This window comes from Podarcis pityusensis (genome assembly GCF_964106645.2).
Source record: "Podarcis pityusensis genome assembly, chromosome: 2".
Taxonomy (NCBI): Eukaryota; Metazoa; Chordata; class Lepidosauria; order Squamata; family Lacertidae; genus Podarcis; species Podarcis pityusensis.
In genome coordinates, this window is record NC_138029.1 from 105,490,933 (window position 1) to 105,512,713 (window position 21,781).

General features: G+C 43.1%; 1 protein-coding gene across 5 annotated transcripts in view; it reads left to right on the forward strand.

Annotated features, from left to right (window-relative positions):
* CFAP20DC (CFAP20 domain containing) overlaps positions 1 to 21,781 on the forward strand; it is a 144,789-nt gene that overhangs the window by 120,074 nt on the left and 2,934 nt on the right. For all 5 annotated transcript variants that reach the window (XM_080995700.1, XM_080995699.1, XM_080995701.1 and 2 more), the window contains one exon: positions 18,009 to 18,100. In XM_080995700.1, coding sequence (XP_080851826.1) covers positions 18,009 to 18,100 — 92 coding nt within the window. The remainder of the gene's footprint in view (positions 1 to 18,008; positions 18,101 to 21,781) is intronic.

Sequence of the window (21,781 nt, forward strand, 5' to 3'; positions counted from 1 at the left end):
GGCATGCAGTAGTGTGCACTCAAGCTGCATGATGCAGAAGCATCAGAGCAACCCATGAACCAGTCTACAATTAACCCACCCCTCTGCAGCCTTGATATATGGGCCCCAGTATATGCTCTTAGAGCATATGGTACAGATGTCTTGCTGAAGGTAGCTGCTGTGGTCAGTGCTTTCTGCTGGTAACCCCATGCCTTCAATGGTGGGGAAAGGTGGTGTATACATTTATGAAATACTATAAGAAGTCTGCAGCTCCCATTTCGCTTTGCTATTTGCAAGCAGCAATGTATATTTAGAGGGCTGATTATCAACGCATAAGGACCAGATCTCACATTATTAAATCCTGCTGAACAGTACTGGAAGTATTTCCAGAAGACTGTGGTGAACCACATGGGGAGTGTCTATAACACAGAGAATGTTTTCTTTTTGTTCCGTAACACCACCAGCGCCCCCCAAAAGAAAAGCATCCCCCTAACTTCCAGCCTTACCAATTAAAATTTCCCTCCTACTGGTTAATCAGCTAAAGCTTTAGTTGATGAATCTACCAATTAAACTGATGAACATGATTGTGTCCCCGACCGCGTCAGAGCTGATGTCAGGTGCTGTGCAAGTTCTCAGTGTGGTATTTGATTTGTGATGGCCATTTCACACATGCGAGTGATCATTTGGTGCCTCAATTATCAGGAGGTGTTCATTCACTGTTTGATGTCCCTGTGGAATATTCCTATGGGGCCTCTTCAGTTATCTGGGCTGTATGCATCCAATTCCTTCAAAGTACAAAAACAGCCCCTCGTTAATTCAAAGGGATTTTAGGTCTAAACGGTCTGAGGGTTGTGGTTTCAAGCTATTAAAAATGCTGGACATGAGGAAATCTTTGCTTAGATTAACAGCACTTGAAATTTAGTTGGCTGGACTTTCTGAAGTGCTGCAGAAAGAGGCAGGAGCAAGGATTGTGACACTGTGTATTTGCTTGCGATTTTCTAAATCTCAGTGCTAGCAAAAAAAGAGAGAGAGAGAGTTTCCTATAAGGCACATACAGTAAATGAAGATATTATGTATTAGGGATGGAATGAATCTGTCACTTTGACGGATTGTGAGGCAAAGAACAGATTAACAGATTACTCATAGTCAGAATGCAGCTTACTGTGAAAAATGTGCAGGAAATGATAAGTGTTGGTTTGTGCTGATTTAATGATATTTTAACACTACAATAACACTCGAGAAGAGTAATATAATGTCATTCTCGCCTCGCATTTTTAAATCATCAACACGTTGCAAGTTTTGACCTTAAAATAATTTTAAACAATATATGTCCCCCTACAAAAATGCAAACTTTTAATGCAATTTAAAGCCCTGGGAAAGGTGTTTACATATTACAATTGTGTAGTCCCCTCCACACACTTTCGTTTGGTTTCTGTGAATTTACTGTTCCCCATGCAGATAGGTAACAACATTTTTTAATATAATTTTCCTTTTTTCCGTATACGTCTAGTCATTCATTATAGGATTCTGTTTGTTTAGACTTGGGCATGGGTGCAGTTAAGCAGCTCTCTGAATTAGGAACTTATTGTGAAGCATTATTAAGTTTTATTTCACCTTTTGATGTAAGCGATTGTGGGAGCAATCTTATACACAATTAGATGGCATAAAGTAAGCCGGAATAAAGTGTGCCAGATCCAGACTCCTTTCAGGAGCAGAGCTACTGCTGGATGAACCAGCCTAAGCCTCGCAGAGGGAAAACAAGCCTTTAAAGAGAGTTTGAGTTACACCACCCTTTTGGCTGACTTAATCTACACTGGGTTGCCAGGCTGCATGGCAAAGCTGGATGGGTTTAGGACCTCCCATGGCAGGTCCTGACCTTACCACACCCCTTTATTGGGGCTCATGCTCTGCGGTTATTTGAGGTGGTTAAGCCAGTGTAGCCCAGCTGTGTCAGGAACCTCCCAGCTCACCTGGGGGTCTGCTGTAGCCTAAGCTGCTCATCCCAGCATATCTTGCTATAGGGTTTGTTTTTCCCCTGTAAGGCTATTTTAAAAACAAAAGCACTGCTTTCAGTGTTAGATGCTTTCAGACACAGGGCGCATGCAGTCCAAGAGAACTGCATGTACTCCAAAATGCAAGTTGAATCCTGAGATAAAAGGTAAGTTTCTGTCCTTCATGCCTATGGAAAGTAGCTTTAAAAGATGGCTGCAACAGGTACCTACAAATAAGAGGGCAAATATAAAAGAAGCTGAGTGTGATCCTTTCTTTCAGCTAAGGGACAAATAACTTTATCTTTCAAGAGATTGCATCAAATGGGAGTTGGAAATGCTTCTGCATACAGGCCATCTTTTGCCCGGCATGCTAACAGTTTATAAATTTGTGGATTCCATTTGTGCATGGAAAATATTGTTGATAAAGTTATCTGTCCTTGGTGTAAGCTATAGGTACCATTAGCAGATAGTGGCAACCTGAAACACCATTTCCTATTTCTCTGTCCAGATGCATTTGATGAAATGGCCCTTGAACGCTTGTGCCTCGTTAGATTTCAGCACATCAGAAGAGCCCAGCTGCAAAAAGGCTCACTAGTCCAGCACTCTGTTCCTACAGTGGCCAACCAGATACCTATGAGAATCCTACAAGCAGGACATGAGCTTATTAGCATTCTCCCACTCATGTTCCCCAGCAACTGATATTCAGGGGCATGCATTTCTCTAGTCCTTAAGTTGACACAAGACTCCTTGTTGGTCTTACACAGGTACAGCATGTCATCCTGAAACTCTGTATTCTAAGGAAGCATTTCTGGAAGCTGGTAGGGACTATTCCAGAATACAAGGGTTTTATCAAGACTAATGAGCTAGACATTGCCCATAAACTCTCTTTAGTCCTTCCTGTTAATAAATTTTATACTCAAAGGTTGTGCGTGTGTAGCTGTGCCCGCTCTTGTACTGAACAAAGGTTTTGTGAACTGGGTACATGCTAGAGGCGCAATACCTGCAACAAAGTTTCGTTCCTGTCAATGGGAAATAGGTTTTCTTCCTTATTGCCTGCGTGCACAGAAAGGAAGATGACAGTTCTGCAAATTATGAAGACTATTAGCAAGGCAGGGAAGGTTGTTTGTTTTACGAAAAGAAACCCAAGAGCAAACTTTAAATGTTCATTTATCATATGCTCCAAGGCTCCTTTAAAACTATGTGTTTTTAATACCTAGGTCACCTTGTATTGATTTATATATGGTACCTAGTTGATCAATGCTAATATACCTTAATTAGAATATACAAACAGATGTGCAGCTTTAGAGTCCTTTATCATGTCTGAATAGTTGCATATAAATGTTGAACTTGACACCACAGATTCTATTATGCATATTAACCTCGTATGATGGGTTGCTCCAAAATCAATTAATGTTCTGGTGAATAAAGAATGCTATCACTATCTATCTAATTTCCCACACTCATAACTCTCTGTCTGTCTGTTAGTCCAACTCCTCCAAACATTACCAGCTGTAAAAGTGAAGTCTGGGAAGGAAAAGTGTGTCATATGCTGTTTTGGGGAGGGGGGTTTCTGTCCTGTCACCTGGGGAACAGCACCCAATATGTTCCTTCTGTTGGAAGAAATCACATCAAGGCTGTTTATGCAGACATCTCTCTCTGTTATCAGCAGTCATTTATCCAAACCTTTCCCTCGGTCTGGACCAATTTGCACAACTGGAAATCTCTTTAAGGGTGGCCTATAGCGGGAAAGAAGAACCTGTGGCCCTCCAGATGAGGTTGAACTCCCATCATACCCAATCTGTATGACCAAGAGTCATGAATTATGGGATTTGTAATCCGGCAGCATCTAGAGGTCCACAGGTTTCCTGTCACTGGCCTTTAGCTTAGTAAGGGAATAGAGACACGAGCCAATGCAGATAATTGGCAGAAGCAAAGAGCAGGAGGGAAGAGGTGATGGAGGTGTTAGGTTTCTGTTATGCCACTGTGCAGTTCTTGGAGTCACAAGACTCTGTTGACATCCCACACTGTTGGAAGTCTCATGGGAGACGGGAGACGGACGTTGAAGTTACTGGTTTCCTGTTTCTCTGTTCTGTTGTTTTCTGTCTCTCACAGAGAGCAGACGCATATTCTTTTCTGTCTTGCGTAGTTAGAAATAAAGTAGCAATGTAGCACATATTTCTGGCTCCTTCTGCTGCTGTCAGAGTACTCTGCGCAATGGAGAGCGTGCCTGAAGTCTCATTCAAAGGCTTAGGTCGTTAATCACCATCGGAGGAGAGCCTGGATGGGGTTCAGAAGGTACAGCATAAGGAGTAGCCATTACAGCTCGGTCGTACGGAGGCTCCAACAGGAGGAAGCCGGTGTAGAGGAAAGAAAACCCAGCAGAAAGGAAGCTGGAGCAGGATGGTCTGGGATCTAGGAAAGGAGGAGGAACCAAGAGAAAGCAATGGGGGCACTGAGTGCCTGAGGCATTATGAACCAATGGACACTAGAAAGAAGCAAGAGATCTAACGTTGGACTGGAAGAACCAAGAAGACTAAGAGAGCAGAGGGAGAGAAAAACGGGTCTAAGGAATGGAAAGTTGGGCAAAAGCCAATTAGATACAAGAAAGGGATGGGAACTTCCTAATCCCCATGAACCATAGCTCATCGTTATTATCACATTTCCAGCAGGTATGCTTCCATCCAGCCCAAATCTGCTTTTAAATGCATTTGATGATTGCCCCAAGTGAACTGGCATCTGTTGATTTCATTGGGGAAGCCACCAGTCGCAGGGATGTCCCAGCACCATGTTGGGACTGTGTTCATGCGCAGTGGGCCCCAACATCACACCACATCAAGTCATCACCCTGTAGAATGTGTTGGTGGTCTCTGCACGCTCAACAAAATCTGCAAGGCATTCCAAGCTCCATTTTGGAACGCTCCACAAGAATGCGTATGTACAAGTATGTCTGGTGTGGAAGGAGGTTCAGCCTGACAAAGGTAGCTCTTCCCCACAGACTGCATCCCTTTTTCTATGTAGCCAGCTCATAACTTTATGTCCTAATCCCTTCAGTGGAGATTCTTTGGTGATCACTCGTAGCCGAGTAAGATTATCTTCCATGAGCACGGTTTTAACAATGAGTGTGTAAGTGATTGTGGAGGCCAGTTCTGGATCCACAAGTCCTTCCACAGTGGGGACATTGGTTTCCGGGCGGGAGTTGATCATGGTGTGGATTTGCCAAGCGTGCCTTCCTCTTAGCACGTTTCTCCCTTGCATCCTGAGTTTGAGTGTCTTCAAAGCCCATGACACCTTTGGTAAAGGCTGTTCTCCAATTGGAGCGCTCGCAGGCCAGTGTTTCCCAATTGTCAGTGTTTATACTACATTTTTAAAACATTGCCTTGAGACAGTCTTTAAACCTCTTTTGTTGACCACCAGCATTACACTTTCCATTTTTAAGTTCGGAATAGAGTAGTTGCTTTGGAAGACGATCGTCAGGCATCCGCACAACATGACCAGTCCAACGAAGTTGATGTTACCAAACAGTGAATCCAGCCTCAAGTGAACTTAACTTTGACTCCTTATAAAACGACCCTCTCTGTTCTTTAGGCAATGTCAATCCCAATGTCACACAGGCTCCTGCATTTAACTTCTGTTATCAGGAAGCCCATAGATAGCTCCTTTTGCATGTTGATTATATTGATTTTGCTTGAGGCTCTGATAACATAATGAGAGCGTGTCTCTAATTAAACAAAATCCTTGATTAGGATTGGGAGGGGGTTTTTTTGCTGTTTTGAGAAGATAAAACTGGCTCCCTTTTTTAAAGAAGCAAAGTATTTTCTTCAGTCAGTGTAGGAAACATGTTAGATTGTCACATGTTGATTGCCACGGGTTGCAAGTGCACACGCAGGCATGTGTGCTGTTTGTCATGCAGAAATGCTTTCCGTGTAAGAAGTCTGCCTTGGTTGAAACAGGCCCAGGAATAAATTATGTTTGATGTATTACAGTATTTTAATATTTTTTTTTGGGAAGCCGCCCAGAGTGGCTGGGGAAGCCCAGCCAGATGGGCGGGGTATAAATAAATTATTATTATTATTATTATTGGGACCAGTGGCAATGCCCACTGGGCTACAAGCCTGACACCTGAGATCGTACACAATATGTTCTCTTATCTTCCTTCAGGAATCAGGGTAGGGCCAGCTGGCGGGGGGTGGGAGTGCAGGGCATGGAGATAGCTCAGTGGTAGAACACATGCGCTAGATACCAGTTTCAGTCCCTGGAATTTCCAGGTATTGTTGACAAAGCCCCCGCCCTGTCTGAAACCCTGCAGAGCCACTGCCACTCACCCAAAGCACATAATTGCTGAGACAGATTGACTAAGCAGTGGTGTCCAAACTTTGATGAAGAAATTTGATGAAGTGAAGGGCTGTGACGGATGACCAAGGAGCCAACCTTTTTTAGGTTTGACGTTGTTGAGGGTTTTTATGGATTTTACCCCAGGAAATAAATTGCCAGGATTAGGCCCCCAAAACAGACTTTGGACATGCCTGGACTAATGGGTTGACTTGGTAGAAACCAGCTTCCTATGGCCTTATCTATCCTGGCAATGAAGTTGTGTGCCCCCACCTTTCACTGTCTCTCCCCTGCACACATGCACGTTCTGAAGCACTTGCTAGAAAGCTGTTGCAACTTAAGAGGCAGTGTGCCTAACACTTGTCTTGGCTGCCAGAATAGAGCATCTGTCAATGTTTCCATGATAAACCGGCTTTTTTCGTGGTTTATCCATCAACTGCAGATCTTTGCTGAAACTCGGCAGATAAGATCTCGGCGCAGATGTGTGTGCATGTGTGTTTTGTTTTGTTTTGTTTTGTTGGTTTTTGGTTTTTTGTTAACCAATTTTAAAGAGAGTTTTGCCATTTCTTTTTTAAAAAATGCATTGGGAGAAAGAATGGTAACAGGGTGCGTTTTTCTGTGTAATTGGCTGATGGCATCATTATCCAGGAGAGCCTGTCTTGTGCAAGCCCCACTGAAAGGGATGTACCTTACACAGTATCACCACGTGTGTTCTTGTGCACATAGCATCCATAGAATCATAGAATCATAGAGTTGGAAGAGACCACAAGGGCCATTGAGTCCAACCCCCTGCCAAGCAGGAAACACCATCAGAGCACTCCTGACATATGGTTGTCAAGCCTCTGCTTAAAGACCTCCAAAGAAGGAGACTCCACCACACTCCTTGGCAGAAAATTCCACTGTTGAACAGCTCTTACTGTCAGGAAGTTCTTCCTAATTTTTAGGTGGAATCTTCTTTCTTGTAGTTTGGATCCATTGCTCCGTGTCCGCTTCTCTGGAGCAGCAGAAAACAACCTTTCTCCCTCCTCTGTGTGACATCCTTTTATATATTTGAACATGGCTATCATATCACCCCTTAACCTCCTCTTCTCGTATACATTCTTGATTGGATTTGTGCAAGAGAAATTCCTGGTGGATTCTACCCTTAAACTTTAAAGCAAGATGGGCAGCAAATGTACCACTAAGGACTGTATCGGAAATCCATCTCAAGCTAGGTGGCCTTACCTTACTACTGATTTTATGTGCTTGTAGTTGACATAATTAGCATTTGCTTTCCATGACTGTAGTTCACACCAAACAATGCTTGATGACACATTACCATACTCCTATTTAGAATTATAACCCCCAGATACGATGCAGGTGAGCCAGCCCTTTGAAATGTTGAGATCATTAGAGTTGAAATGCATAATAAAGCCAGGTTTCTTGTGATATTTCCAATCTTGCACGACTTCATAGCTACCATAATGTCAAATCTATCTCTATAGTCATATGGTCTGGTAGCATTTATTTTATTTTATTTTAAAGCTGAGGTTTTCAAAGTTTAAAAAAGGCTCAGAGCTCCTTGGAGAGCACGCACATTGTGCCCTGTCTAGATGGCAGCTTTTGATTAATGTCTTTTATCTTCAAAGATAAATATGTTGTTCATTGTTTTATTTTATTTTTTTAAGTTGGTAGTGATTCACAGTTATGATAACTTTTGGTAAAACTTGCAAGCGCAAATTGAACGGCTCCAAAAATATCTCTCTATTTTGTGACCCTGCAGGCATATATAGAGGAAGTGACGTATAATTGCTTACCTGTTGTGGGTTTTCAAGAATGTGATTTGGTAGATGGGGGAAAATTTTTGTTGTTTCCCCTGTTTTTGTTCTGTATTGGTGGATATGGGCAAATAATGGCCCATACGCAGGGTTTCTGGGGTGGGGGGTGGAGAGTTTGGGATTTAAAAAAGCAACCTTATCAGGGAGAAAGCGGTACAAATTGTTAAGCAGAATGGAGGTAGAGGAGGCGTAGCGGACTGGGTTTGAGGTGGGCAGAAAGAAGCATTACCTGTCATGCAGATAATTAGAATCATTTTTAAATGTTCAAAGCACTTTCTTCACCTGTACACATACTGTGAGCTCTTCAAATCCTTCCAGCATCCACCTCTCTGTTCTAAGAACCCCCTAGGCATGTCTGTGCCGATTCCCACTGACAGGGAAGCATTTATTTTATTGCCCACGTTAAATGAACAATTAATTGCTGGAATTCATTGCCACAAGATGGGATGATGGCCGCTCGCTTAGATGCCTGTAAAAAGGCCAATTAGAGAAATCCATGGGAAAAGTATCTTGTCAGTGGTTATTAGTTATGAGGGTTAGGCAGAATCTCCAGATTCGGAGGCAACAGCCGCAAAGGGCTGTTGTCTTCATGCCCTCTGTGTGCACTTCCCTGAGGCAACTGGTTGGCCAGTTTGGGGAACAGGATGCTGGGTTAGAGGGGCCTTTGGTCTGATCCAGCAGGGCTCCTCTGATGGCAATATGCTGTGTTGAAGAAGAAGCGGAATAATCATATTAAGTTTAAAGTTTGCCGGGACAAAGTAGACCCATGAAGTGTGTAGTGTAGCCGTTATATACAGCAAATGTTTGCAGCTATTCATATTTAGTGTCTTCTATTGATATAGTCACTAATTGTACCCAGCACTAATCATCCTCAAACACCTCTGTCAGGTACTGTTGCTCACTTAGAAGTACCTACATACTGATTGACATTTCCTTACTACTACTACTACTACTATTATTATTATTATTATTATTATCATTATTATTATTATACCCTGCCCATCTGGCTGGGTTTCTCCAGCCACTCTGGGCAGCTTACAGCACATAAAAAATTGTAAAATATTAGACATTAAAAATTTCCTGATACATTGACACAATGTGTCAATGAGTACTTTTACTATGTAAATAACTTTGTCCTTTTTTATTATTTCTTTGTTTCTTATCTGTTACTTCTTTATTTATTTATTTTTTATTTTTAAATTTTCTTTTTTATATAATTTTCTTTTTTTCTACCTGTTAAGAGATGTTTGTATAGACATGTAAATTTTTTAATCAATAAAGAATTATTTAAAAAAAAAAATTCCCGATACAGGGTTGCCTTCAGATGTCTTCTAAAAGTCAGATAATTGTTTATTTCCTTGATATCCGAAGGGAGGGAGTTCCACAGGGTGAGCGCCACTACCAAAAAGGCCCTCTGCAAACTCATAACTGTGACGGGCACCGTGTGGGAAAGCTTGTGTGCACACAGCTACTTCTTATTCTCACAACTGATTGACAGTTTAGCACTGTGGTCTGAGTAAAGTACAGTACTGAGTAATAAGGAGAGGGAAGCTGTTCACGTTTATTGTGACACATACTGAAATTATGAAAAATTCAATAAACACCCTTCCCAAAATCCACAGTGGAAGTTTGTAGGATTTCCACATCAGCAGTTTTGTTTGCTGAGGCAGAATATTAGAGTGGGCTCCCTCCCGCCCCCCGCTATCTTGGCTGAGAAGGAGCAGGTATTTGTCCTTAGATTCACCCCAGATTGTGTGTATACACCAGCAGCAGATGATATGGAAGCAACATCCTGTTGCACTAGCGGCAGAGGAGCCAACAGAGAGATGGCAAGCCAATGGCAGGTTTTATCTGCCATAGCGTTTTCGATGGCTGCCAAGATTTTCTGCAGAGAGCAAATCTTATCAAGAATCAGCATAGCTTGCCGGAAAGCAGAATAAGACCATATCTTTCTTTTAAAAAACAACAAAACTGTAAGATACCATTATGTAAATACGAGATTTCTCCATATTGAGTCAGACCATGCAGAAGGGCCACAGCAAAAATGCTGCCTCACATGCATTGCATGCATGATTCTCCAGTTAGGGCTGAGAAAGATTCCCTGTCTGAAAGCATGGGAAGGCACAGTAGTGTCGGAGTCATCAGGACCCCGTTAGATGTGTGATGGCAGTCTAGGGTATCACTATCAATAAACCTCAGGTGTAACACTGCACAATCATGTAACCACCCGGGAGGTGAAAACAGATGTTCATCATCTCCTTTAGACATTTGTGTAAAATGGTAAATGGGCCCCTGACCATTAGGTCCAGTCGTGACCGACTCTGGGGTTGCGGCACTCATCTTGCTTTATTAGCCGAGGGAGCAGGCATACAGCTTCCGGGTCATGTGGCCAGCATGACTAAGCCGCTTCTGGCGAACCAGAGCAGCGCACGGTAACGCCATTTACCTTCCCGCCGGAGCAGTACCTATTTTTCTACTTGCACTTTGAGGTGCTTTCGAACTGCTAGGTTGGCAGGAGCAGGGACCGAGGAACGGGAGCTCACCCCGACGTGGGGATTTGAACTGCCAACCTTCTGATCGGCAAGTCCTAGGCTCTGTGGTTTAACCCACAGCGCCACCCACACAAAAGTCATTTGTGTAGGCAAAGACTAAAGAATGGCAAGTCCACAGTTTGCTGTTTGGCAGGTAGGGAGTCACAAACTCTGTGAGTCATCTCCTGCTGGTGGAAAAATGATAGTATTGGGGCAGGGGGTTGTCACTTTTTAACCTGGCACATATAACACTGGTCCTAAGAGACCCACGTCTCCACCCCCATCATTCAGCTCAGACACTGAGGTGCAGCTCCAAAAGCCTTCTGCCAGTTCCCTCACTGCAAGAAGTGAAGTTACAGGGAACCAGGCAGAGGGCCTTCTCAGTAGTGGTGCCTGCCCTGTGGAATGCCCTCCCATCAGATGTCAAGGAAATAAGCAAATATCCTACTTTTAAAAGACATCTGAAGGCAGCCCTGTTTAGGGAAGTTTTTAATGTTTAATGCTGTATTGTGTTTTTAATATTTGATTGGGGGCCTCCCAGAGTGGTATAAATAAATTATTATTATTATTATTATTATTATTATTATTATTATTTATTACATACAGCCCCATTTTTAGGGCAAAGAATATCAAGGTCTTTGTTGCACCCTCCATCACTCTTTAAGAAAAGTACAAGAGCTCCTAGTAAAGACCGATTTAAAGTTTCACACAGCCCCTATCCCCACATTGTGTCAAACTTTATCCTGCAAGAAGAGAAATAACCCTGACATGGAAGGGCTGCAAAGTTGGTGGTTGTAATGTAAATTTCACCATATCAGAAAGTGTAGCATTTACTTCATTATATTAAAATAACATCATATGAACATGCAAAGTTGCCTTAAACAGAGACAGACCATTTCACCAACCAACCCAGTGCTGTCTACTCTGACTGACAATGTCTTTCCAAGGCCTCAGGGACATCTCTCTCTGTCTTTCTCATATCCCTGCTGCCTCAGTACTTTTTAACTAGACTAGGCATTGGACTATGGACCTTCTATGTACAAAGTGTGATATATGTCACTGAGCTATGGCTCTTCCACAAATGTAGCATATTTGTGATCCATGTAAAATAATTGGATTGGGGGATTTTTGCTTCTTATAAGAAATTATGGGCAAATGACACTCATAATGTTGTTTATTGCTTGTAGACAATTCATTTGCAAAAGGAAATGAGTGACACGCCTGTGTATAGGTTTGGGGGGCGGGGGTGAGGAGCTGGGATGAGGGAAAGGAAGTACTGTTGAGGTTACAGGAGCTAGGAAAGTAATACTCATAGAGCTTTAAGTCCAAGGAAGGGAAGGCAAATCCATGGGGCCAGCCCTACCATTAGGCAGAATGGGGCAGGCAGCAAATGCTAAAGGTGAGGAAAGCATCACTGAAGGCGTGGAGGACACATCTGTGCATACCAGATAGCCTCTGCTGCACCTTTTAACTTAGCCCACACATGTAGGGGACAAGTAGAAGACTATGCATCATTGCCAGTGTTGAAGTAGCATTCCACTCCCTTCTGTACATGCGATGGGGAAGATGTCCTCCGCCTCAGGCAGGAAAATGTCTTGGTCTGGCCCTGAAATTCTGTTAACTTTCAGGAGTGTCGACAATTTCAAAAAAGCCTGAGAAGCAGTGACTTAATATGGAACTTTTTGCAGAACAAGTTTCCCAAAGTAGATCAGGTCTAATAAGGTAATAAGCAAACAGTATGCGGAATTGTGGATTAACCAACCCAAACTCCCTTCTTAATTATAGGTCTCCCCAACAAATCTTGTGATTTACTGGAGCAAAACGCTGCCTCTGCAGCCATTTCCTAGAGGAGCCATTATCTGTGGTTTTCTCTGTGCAGCCAGGAGAATGGCGGTGGATTACTTAACTGTTGTGGTGATTACAAGAAGTTTGAGTTAAACTCCCCTGGCATTTTCTTTCCTTTTTTAAAAAAAGAAAAACCAGCCTATAATCTCCAAAAGGGAGCCAGAGTGGGGAGGAGGGTGCATCAACCTCTTGTATCAACCTCTTGTATTTCTTCCCTCAATGTTTTATTCCCCCCCCCCCCGGTACCTTTTCACTCATGAGGCCAAAACAGCTTGAAGGGGCCTGTTTTGACTGAGGAAACCACCACAATAGAAACAATAAGATGGCCCTTGTTGGTCTCTCTTCAAAGTCCTATCACCTGGGTATCTGCTTTGGTGTTTTGTTCTGGCTTTTTATAAGGAAAGAAAGAAAGCATATGGGGTGGTGTAACTACCCTTTGATTTCCATCACATGTGATTTGATCCTCACCCTGGACTTTACTATACGAATCCTGAACCATATTTCTGCCCCCATCCTTGCCCACTTCAACATCCAGCTTTGGAAGGCTGCCTGAAATACTGGGAGACCTGAAGCAGCAGCTCTTAGCCTGGGAGCTGGGTGGGCTATGGGGTGGCAAGCTAAGAAAGCAGGCTGACGGAGGTGAGTTGCTCAGAGAGGGCTGGATTCATCCTGCTGATTTGAAATTGGGCACATGGTTTAAGGCAGGCCTAAAGGTGGGGGTGGATGGGTTTGTGAAATGAAAGTGTATGCCAGCCTCACAGTCTTTTTTTGGATGGTTCTGGGATAATAAATCAATACAGTATGGTATCATTTATCCAGATGCTTTGGCAGATGGGAAGGACTCCACAGTGAACAGATGCCCATAACATTATACATAATGGGAGGAAGGGACAGAAATACATAGCTGTCACATGAACTGATGGGCAAGATATTGGAGGAACAGATAAAGAAACCTTGGCACTATAGTGTGGCTTTAGTTTGCCACTGTGCTTGATTTCCAGCGATATTTATATCTTGAAGGGGTGTCTATAGCTGTTAGTCCTGGCCATCTCTGAAAATCACGCTAAAACGTGCCTGTCTGCCTATTCATCTTCATTCAGCTTCTCCCCAGAAAACGTTCCCACTGCCTTGCAAGTGTCGTCAGGCTCCTGCAGACTCTGCAGGCTCCTAATAACTGGTTCAGTAACTCAGCTGATTATTATCATTAGTTCTCATTGTCTACGATTGGAGCTTTAAGATCGTTAGAGGAGCCTGTGTCTTTTACAAATAAAATAGTAAAGGGGGATAGCTTTTGTGGGACAATGTCTGTTCCAAAGGAACATAGAAAGAGGCCTGAAACTGAGTCAGCCCATTTGTCCACCTAGCCAGGGGCATAGCATTGGGGGGTTGTGTGTGCCAGGAGGCCCATGGCCCCAGGCACGATTTTTGAGGGTGTATAACCCAGGTGCCCCCCCATTCATGCAACCCCAGCACGGCACAGCCTGGTACACTGCTCTGCCCAGTAAGGGCCGCATTGGTCAGCTGGGCTCCCCTCTGCATGGGTGGACAGGCAGCTCAGTGTGGCTCCGGCAGGGGTGGGGTTTCTTCAGCAGCAAGAGCTGGACAGGTGTACCCCACCTGGACTGCACCCACCCGCCCCGAGCTCAAGCAATCAACACTACGCCACTGCAGATAGCTCAGTGTTATCTACACCAAAGTTTCAGACGGAGAGCCTTTCTCAGCCTTATCTGGAGATGCCAGGGACTGAACCCGAGACCAGCTGCATGCAATGCAGGTGCTCTGATGCTGAGCATATAGCAAGCATCAAGCTGCAGTCTGATACAGTTTCATCTAATAATGCCGTAGTGAGGGTTTTTTGATATGGGGACCATATTGCCAGTTTAAATAGCTCCTCAGCTGTGCGACAGATCATACTTTTTCACAGCCACATTACCATCCTTTAAATGTCTACTCAACAGTAAATGTAAGAAATAAATAAATGAAAACAACTTGATTCCCGTTGGGCTCAATGAGACTAGTTTACAGGCCAATGCGTATAGTGGTCTTCCATAACCTAATACCTTCCAGATGTTTTGGTCTGCAGTCCCCCCCTGACCACTCTCGCCTGGCCATTGACCATACTGGCTAGGGCTGATGGGGAAATGTATTTTAAAGTATACTCAAAAAATATTGGGTGTAATGACAATGATTGTACAACAAACCAACAACACCAAAGCTGGCTTATGAATATAAAGGACAATTTTACTAGAACAGGTATATAAACTCATAAACCTACTAAAACAATGAGCAAACTAAAGTGCAATGTGCATAACCAAGCCTGGAGACTCATAAACATAGAACGAACTAATGTCTCTCTCTTTACTATACCGGTTGTGTATGCGGTAAGTATTACATTACACGGCTGGAGCAAACAAATCGTTCTCCAAATAGTCGTTCACTGGAAGCACAAATCCATATACGTAGGAGCGGTTGCGAGAAAGCGTTCTTCAAATAGTCATTTGCTGGAGGCGCAAAGCCTTATGTGTAAACTTTGCTGCAGGCGCAAAGCCATATGTGTGTGCACGGTTGTGGGAAAACAACTCCTCACCGCTCCCATAGTGAAAGTGGTACAAATAGTCAAATGGAGCCAAATTGATGAGACCTGTTCTCCGGATATTATCCAGGTTTCGCAGCAAGCTTCATCAGTCAATAGTGCTAAATAATACAAAATGCATTCCAGTTACAATAAATGAAAGACCATAAAATATGTGCAATACCATCTCATGTTGTGTCTTACCTAATCACTCAACACGGTTCGCTCAAGACAGAAGATCGTACGAACTACTCACAGTCACAGTAAATATTGAAACTGGTAATAACAAACAATTAAATACATTACAGATGCATGGAATCAATCATCACATTGGGACATTGTTAAGGGTACAGTAACACTTCTCCATTGTTGCTAAACAAACAATGGCACAAAAATTGATTTATATGTAACATCCAAGGTCAAATTCGGTATTCAAACCTTTTGGAAACAAGGTTCCTAATTGAAATATTAGTTTGTACTGTTTCTGTAACAAGGCTCTTCGTACATCAACAGATCTAAAGGGTAGTTTTTTTAAAAGTCAACAGAATGAAGAAACTCAGGTCATTTTCAATGTGAGCCTCTTGCTGGAAATGCTGGACTAATGGGGTGTCTAGACAAGCATTGCGTATTTTGGACCTACGCTCAGACATTCTAGTCCTCATTGCACGAGTAGTACTACCAACATATAGAAGCCCACAAGCACATCGGATACAGTACACACAGTTTTTTGTAGAACAATTTGTAAACTGCTGCAAGACAACCTTTCGCCCATTTATTGTGTTGGTAAATGATTTCACGGGCAAAGCAAATCTGCAACATGTGCAATGACCGCATCTATAATGCCCTTTCAACGTTGTGTGTGGGTCATCATTATGATATTGAAGTAGATCAGTGTGGGGAAGAAGGTTCCTAAACGATCTAGTGCACCTTTTGCTTAAAATAGGCACATTTTCACAGCCTGGAATATGGGAAATGATGTGCCAATGTCGCTTAATCAATTTCAATGGAAGAAGATAAACAAGTGTACTCTATAGAACCAAAAATCCTGTCCTGTTTGTTTTTAGGTTTTGGTGCCATCAATTCCTGCCTAGAAGTTCTTTTAGCCCTTTCAAAGGCTGTTTGAATTATTTCCTGCGGATAACCTCTATCTCTTAATGAAGAGGAAAGGGATGCAGCATTTTTTTGAAAATCAGTTTCAAGGGAAGAATTTCTTTTGAGTCTAATAAATTGGCTAAACGGGAGACTATTTTTTAATTGGACCGGGTGATTAGAATGATAGTGAAGTAAGGAATTCCTATCAGGAGGTTTGCAAAATGGACGTAAATTAATGATACATTCATTACGTTCAGTGACAAAAAATAATTCAACATCTAGAAAATAGACGCTTACCTCGCTCTTTTTACCAATAAATCTTAAAGCTGTATCACATTGATTTAACCAAATGTCAAATTGCAAGAACATATCCTGGTCCAAAACAAAAATTAAATCATCGATAAAACAATAATAAGCCAATAAGTGCTTCCTAAATGGGTTCAAATCACTCAAAATGCATTCTAAATCAAAAGAACACATGTAGATACAGGCGAGGGATGGAGCACAATGGGCTCCCATCGGCACGCCCCTACATTGAAAATAAAACTGTTCTTTAAAGCGGAAGAAATTATTTTTCAAGTACCACAAAGACCTGGAAAGCTGATTGACCAGAGATTGTAGTGCCTCTTTCATTCCATATCTTCAGCTCTTTGAACTACCTGTTGTCAAACTCCAGCCTTTCTTATACCACATCCCCAATCTCTGTTAAAGGGGCCCAAGAAACCTCGTGAATCAAATACAATGCCTTTCTAGAGCTTGGGTGGAGGTGAGGTACCTGTGATTGTTCTCTGCCTCTTTGCGGCGATAACAAAAGGAACCGGTATACATTTTTATTATAGATCTGATTCTTAACTAATGTTTCGAGATTAAATTCTGGAAGCTCCTGGCTCCTACATTTGCTGAATCAGCTGTAAATAGTGCTGCACACTATATTGAAACAATGTCAGTATTAAATTATTTTCACAGGAGAGCATTTTGTCAAAGAAGCATTTTCTTCAAGTTGCATTTCTCTGCGGACTGGGTCAAATGCTACCTTAAAGAAGCAGTGCCTTTTAGAACATTGGGTTTTTTCCCTGGGCTACAATTTGCTAGTCTCACCAAATACAGAGCAGTGGTTGCAGTGGATTATGCTTGCGTGCCCATGAAGCACAGTAAACAAAAAGTGAGATATACAGCTCAGAGCTTCCCTAAAAAGGAACACTAATATTGTTTTTCGCACTCCCATTTTTGTTAGCATATTAGCATTTCCGAGCACAATTCAAAGTGTTGGTGCTGACCTTTAAAGCTCTAAACAGCTTATGGCCTGTATACCTGAAGGAGCGTCTCCACCCCCATCGTTCCAGCCGGACACTGAGATCCAGCACCGAGGGCCTTCTGGTGGTTCCCTCACTGCGAGAAGCCAAGTTACAGGGAACCAGGCAGAGGGCCTTCTCAGTAGTGGCCCCCACCCTGTGGAACGCCCTCCCACCAGATGTCAAAGAGAAAAACAACTACCAGACTTTTAGAAGACATCTGAAGGCAGCCCTGTTTAGGGAAGCTTTTAATGTTGGACAGGCTATTGTATTTTAATACTTTGTTGGAAGCCGCCCAGAGTGGCTGGGGAAGCCCAGCCAGATGGGCGGGGATTATTATTATTATTATTATTATCATCATCATCATCATCATCCTCATCATATCATTTTACTGCCCTGCCAAATTGGAACCAGTCAAGGAAAGGAGTGGAGGTAGCAAGGTGGAAGGGGGAGAGTTGGCTAGGCCTCATGTTACACAAAGCCATATCTGCTGCTACATAAGCTACACTTCCATTCCTCCCCCCATCCAGAACTTTAATTATTTAAATTGTGTTTTTCAGGGATTGGTTAAATGCGTTCAGCCCTCCTATCATTCCTCCAAGCCAGCAGCTGGCAGAACATCCTGAAGTGACAGCACACCCGAGCACTCAAGGTAAGACCAGTGTGTGTGGAAGAGGTGTGGGAGAACTTGAGGGCAGCTGGGACGGACATGGCGGCTCAGGCACCCTACGAGCCCAGTGCTGCTCACAGGGGCCAATGTGTGCCTGTTGCATCCTTCTTGGCCACCAGAGGGCAGTTAGGGGAGACACAGCAGCATGGGTACACCGCAAGCCCATCCACGTGCAGCTTTTGCGAGTGGTGCGTTGGGCTCTTGGGGCGCCTGGGCTTGCGCACCACCTTGGGCTCCGTACCCGTTGTGCCGCCCCCAAAGGTAAGTGCCGCCTGGGGCGATTTGCCTCCTCCGCACAGACACACTCCGCACTACGCCACTGCTCTCTCCCCACGTTCGCCATGACACTGCTCTCATTATTACAATGGGCTCCTTTGCTTTTCCTCCAAACACGGAAAAGTCATGTGATAGCTCAGTATACCTCCGCTGCTTCTTTTGGCTACCCTCAAGAATGAAGCCATCTCAGTGATTTATTCTCAAATATAGACGATGCTCCTCAAATTGGGAATCTTTTCATGGGCATGTAAAATTGCCGTTGCTTTTGACAGCAGAGTAGCTGTCAAGGCAGGACCTTGCTGTGAGGGATCTGGCAATACTTTATGCTAAGGGCCCTAAACATGCCAAAGGGAAAGGATGGTAATCCTTGAGTTAAAGACACATTAGATATATATTTTTGATAGGGGCCTGAGAAGATTCTTAATAGCAACCTCATGACATCCAGTTCTTCCTGTAGTCATGCTGCAAATCCTGATCCCAAAGCTGCTAGCCTAGGAGCTGGACCTTAGAAACTACTTCAAATGCAACCAGAACAATTCTGTTCATCTAACCTGCCTTCCAAATCTTATTTTTATTATTACTTCCATTACTATTAATTGAACTTTAGTTGGGGGGGGGGGGTAAAAACAAAAAGTGACCCAAAGTGACTTATAACATAGTCCAAACACTAAAATCAAATATTGAAATTGAAATACTTTATTGTCTGTTATACAACTTGTATACAGTGAGATTACATGATTATAATATAATATAATATAATATAATATAATATAATATAATATAATATAATATAATTGTCAGAACAGAATAAAAGCCTAAGAATATCTCCAAATAAACATAAAAAGTATATAAAAGGTATATTGCACCCCACCCCACTAAAAGGTAGGCAAGGAAGGGGCCACAAATATACCTAAAACCAGTGCTTTTTTCTGGGAGTACTCAAGGGCATGGAGTATCGGCACCTTTTTTTCTAGAAGAAAAGCACTGCCTAAAACCCTCCAAATCAAAAGCCTGGGGGAAAAGAAACATTGTTGCCTGGCATACTGGTCATGTTGTGTGGATGCCTGATGATCGTCTTCCAAAGCAACTACTCTATTCCAAACTTAAAAACGGAAAGTGTAATGCTGGTGGTCAACAAAAGAGGTTTAAAGACTGTCTCAAGGCAAATCTTAAAAAATGTAGTATAAACACTGACAACTGGGAAACACTGGCCTGCGAGCGCTCCAGTTGGAGAACAGCCTTTACCAAAGGTGTCATGGGCTTTGAAGACACTCGAACTCAGGATGCAAGGGAGAAACGTGCTAAGAGGAAGGCACGCTTGGCAAATCCACACCGTGATCAACTCCCGTCCGGAAACCAATGTCCCCACTGTGGAAGGGCGTGTGGATCCAGAATTGGCCTCCACAGTCACTTACGGACTCATTGTTAAAACCGTGTTTATGGAAGACAATCTTATTCGGCTACGAGTGATCGCCAAAGAAGAAGAACTTATGCCCTGGCGATCAACTTCCTGTTGACCATCGTAGGAAGCAGGATGTTGGACGTAGATGGCCTGAACTGGCTGGGCTCATTTGATGTTCTTTTCACAATCAGACAGGTAGAATCGGTACAAATGTGTAGGATCAAAATGTGTTTTCTTTCTCTGCCTTCCCATTTTTCTCCTCTCTCTTTCTTGTTGTTTTGGTGCCACTATGTTAGGGTTAAGGCCACTGATTATTCAAGAACTAGAAAGGGGTTTCATCTCACAAACAATCAGCAGCTCCTCAAATACGTAGTTGGGAGTTTCAGCAGAAACATCAGCTGCACCACAACCCACAAGCAACGTATAGATAGCTATTGTAGTTTGGGGCACTTCAACAAGAAAGTGGGCAAACACCATGCTTACACAGCAAGAGCTTAAGCACAAAATTAAGGCAAAGTAGAAGAAGACACACCTTTGAAGGTGGGACCTCTCACCAGGAGTCTGAATAGAAGACATCACCAGTGTGGTGTAGTGGTTAAGAGCGGTAGTCTCGTAATCTGGGGAACCGGGTTCGAGTCTCCGCTCCTCCACATGCAACTGCTGGGTGACCTTGGGCCAGTCACACTTCTTTGAAGTCTCTCAGCCCCACTCACCTCACAGAGTGTTTGTTGTGGGGGAGGAAGGGAAAGGAGAATGTTAGCCGCTTTGAGACTCCTTAAAGGGAGTGAAAGGCGGGATATCAAATCCAAACTCTTCTTCTTCTTCTAAACTTCAGACATAGAATCATAGAATTGCTTCATCAGCTTATAAACCTGCAGAGATATTTACAGTTCAAACCCCTCAGATGAGTTGCCTCAAAACAGAGCGGAGACATGTTTAAATCAAGCAAAGAAGTTATTTTACACCACATTTTTAAAAAGTTCTTGTTGCTTACATCCAACCTGATCCATGAGACAAGTTTAAATGCCGGGGCCGAAAAGATAGAGGCAGCTCCTTTGGACGTACCCAGTGAGGTTGTTGACATTTTCCTTTAGAACAGGAGACATGCACACACACACCAAGGCCATATCACAAACTTTTTATAATTCCCCTCAGTTTCTAAAGAGGCTTGCCCTCTTGGGCATATAGGACTAGTTGTGCAATCCCTGCGATCCCAGCCCCACTTTCAGGCCACATTATAAACTCCCTCCGTGTCAAGAAAAGCTTTGCAACTGGGATTCTCTTGCTGCTAAATGTGGCTGACAGCTCCCCTTGCAGGGACTGGGGTCAGGGTCACGTCCCAGGATGAGCGGTCCCCTTGTCTTAGCATAAGTACATCTCCCCTGAGTTGCATGGACTATTTCTGCAGTGCAGTGGCCCTTGTCGCTAAGTCGCGAATTACAGACATAGTGGAAGCTGCAGTACAAAAAGCAGCTGCCATCCGAAGGAGGTTGATGCCTCCTAAATCACAGAGACACAGAGGCTTGAAGATAACAAAATCAAGTTATCAGGCAAGAAAACCTGTGGTTATTTACTACTCGGTACAGAATATCCTTGTCAACTTTTATATGCATCTCTAATGAGATCCTAAAACAAAAACTCAATTTTGTTGTTCATGCTAATAAAAGATCTCTGTGATATCCTTTATTTGGAGGCATAACTCACGGCTAACACATGAAAGGCCCGTTTTTCCATTTTATAGCTCCCTGTTTGTTTGGTGAGCATCTGCTTCTTCAGAAATGTATCTTTACTTAACGAAAGGGTGTATAGATTTGAAGGGATAGCGTGGACTGGGAGGGGGGGATGTGAGTAATGCTTCTTTTTGTAAAAGCCCCCATTATTATAACAACGACCATGTTGATTCTCTTTTCTTCCCAGCCTAAGAATTACCATCCCAGGTCAGACCCTGGAAGGGTCCATCTGGTTCAGCACTCTGGTTCTGAGAG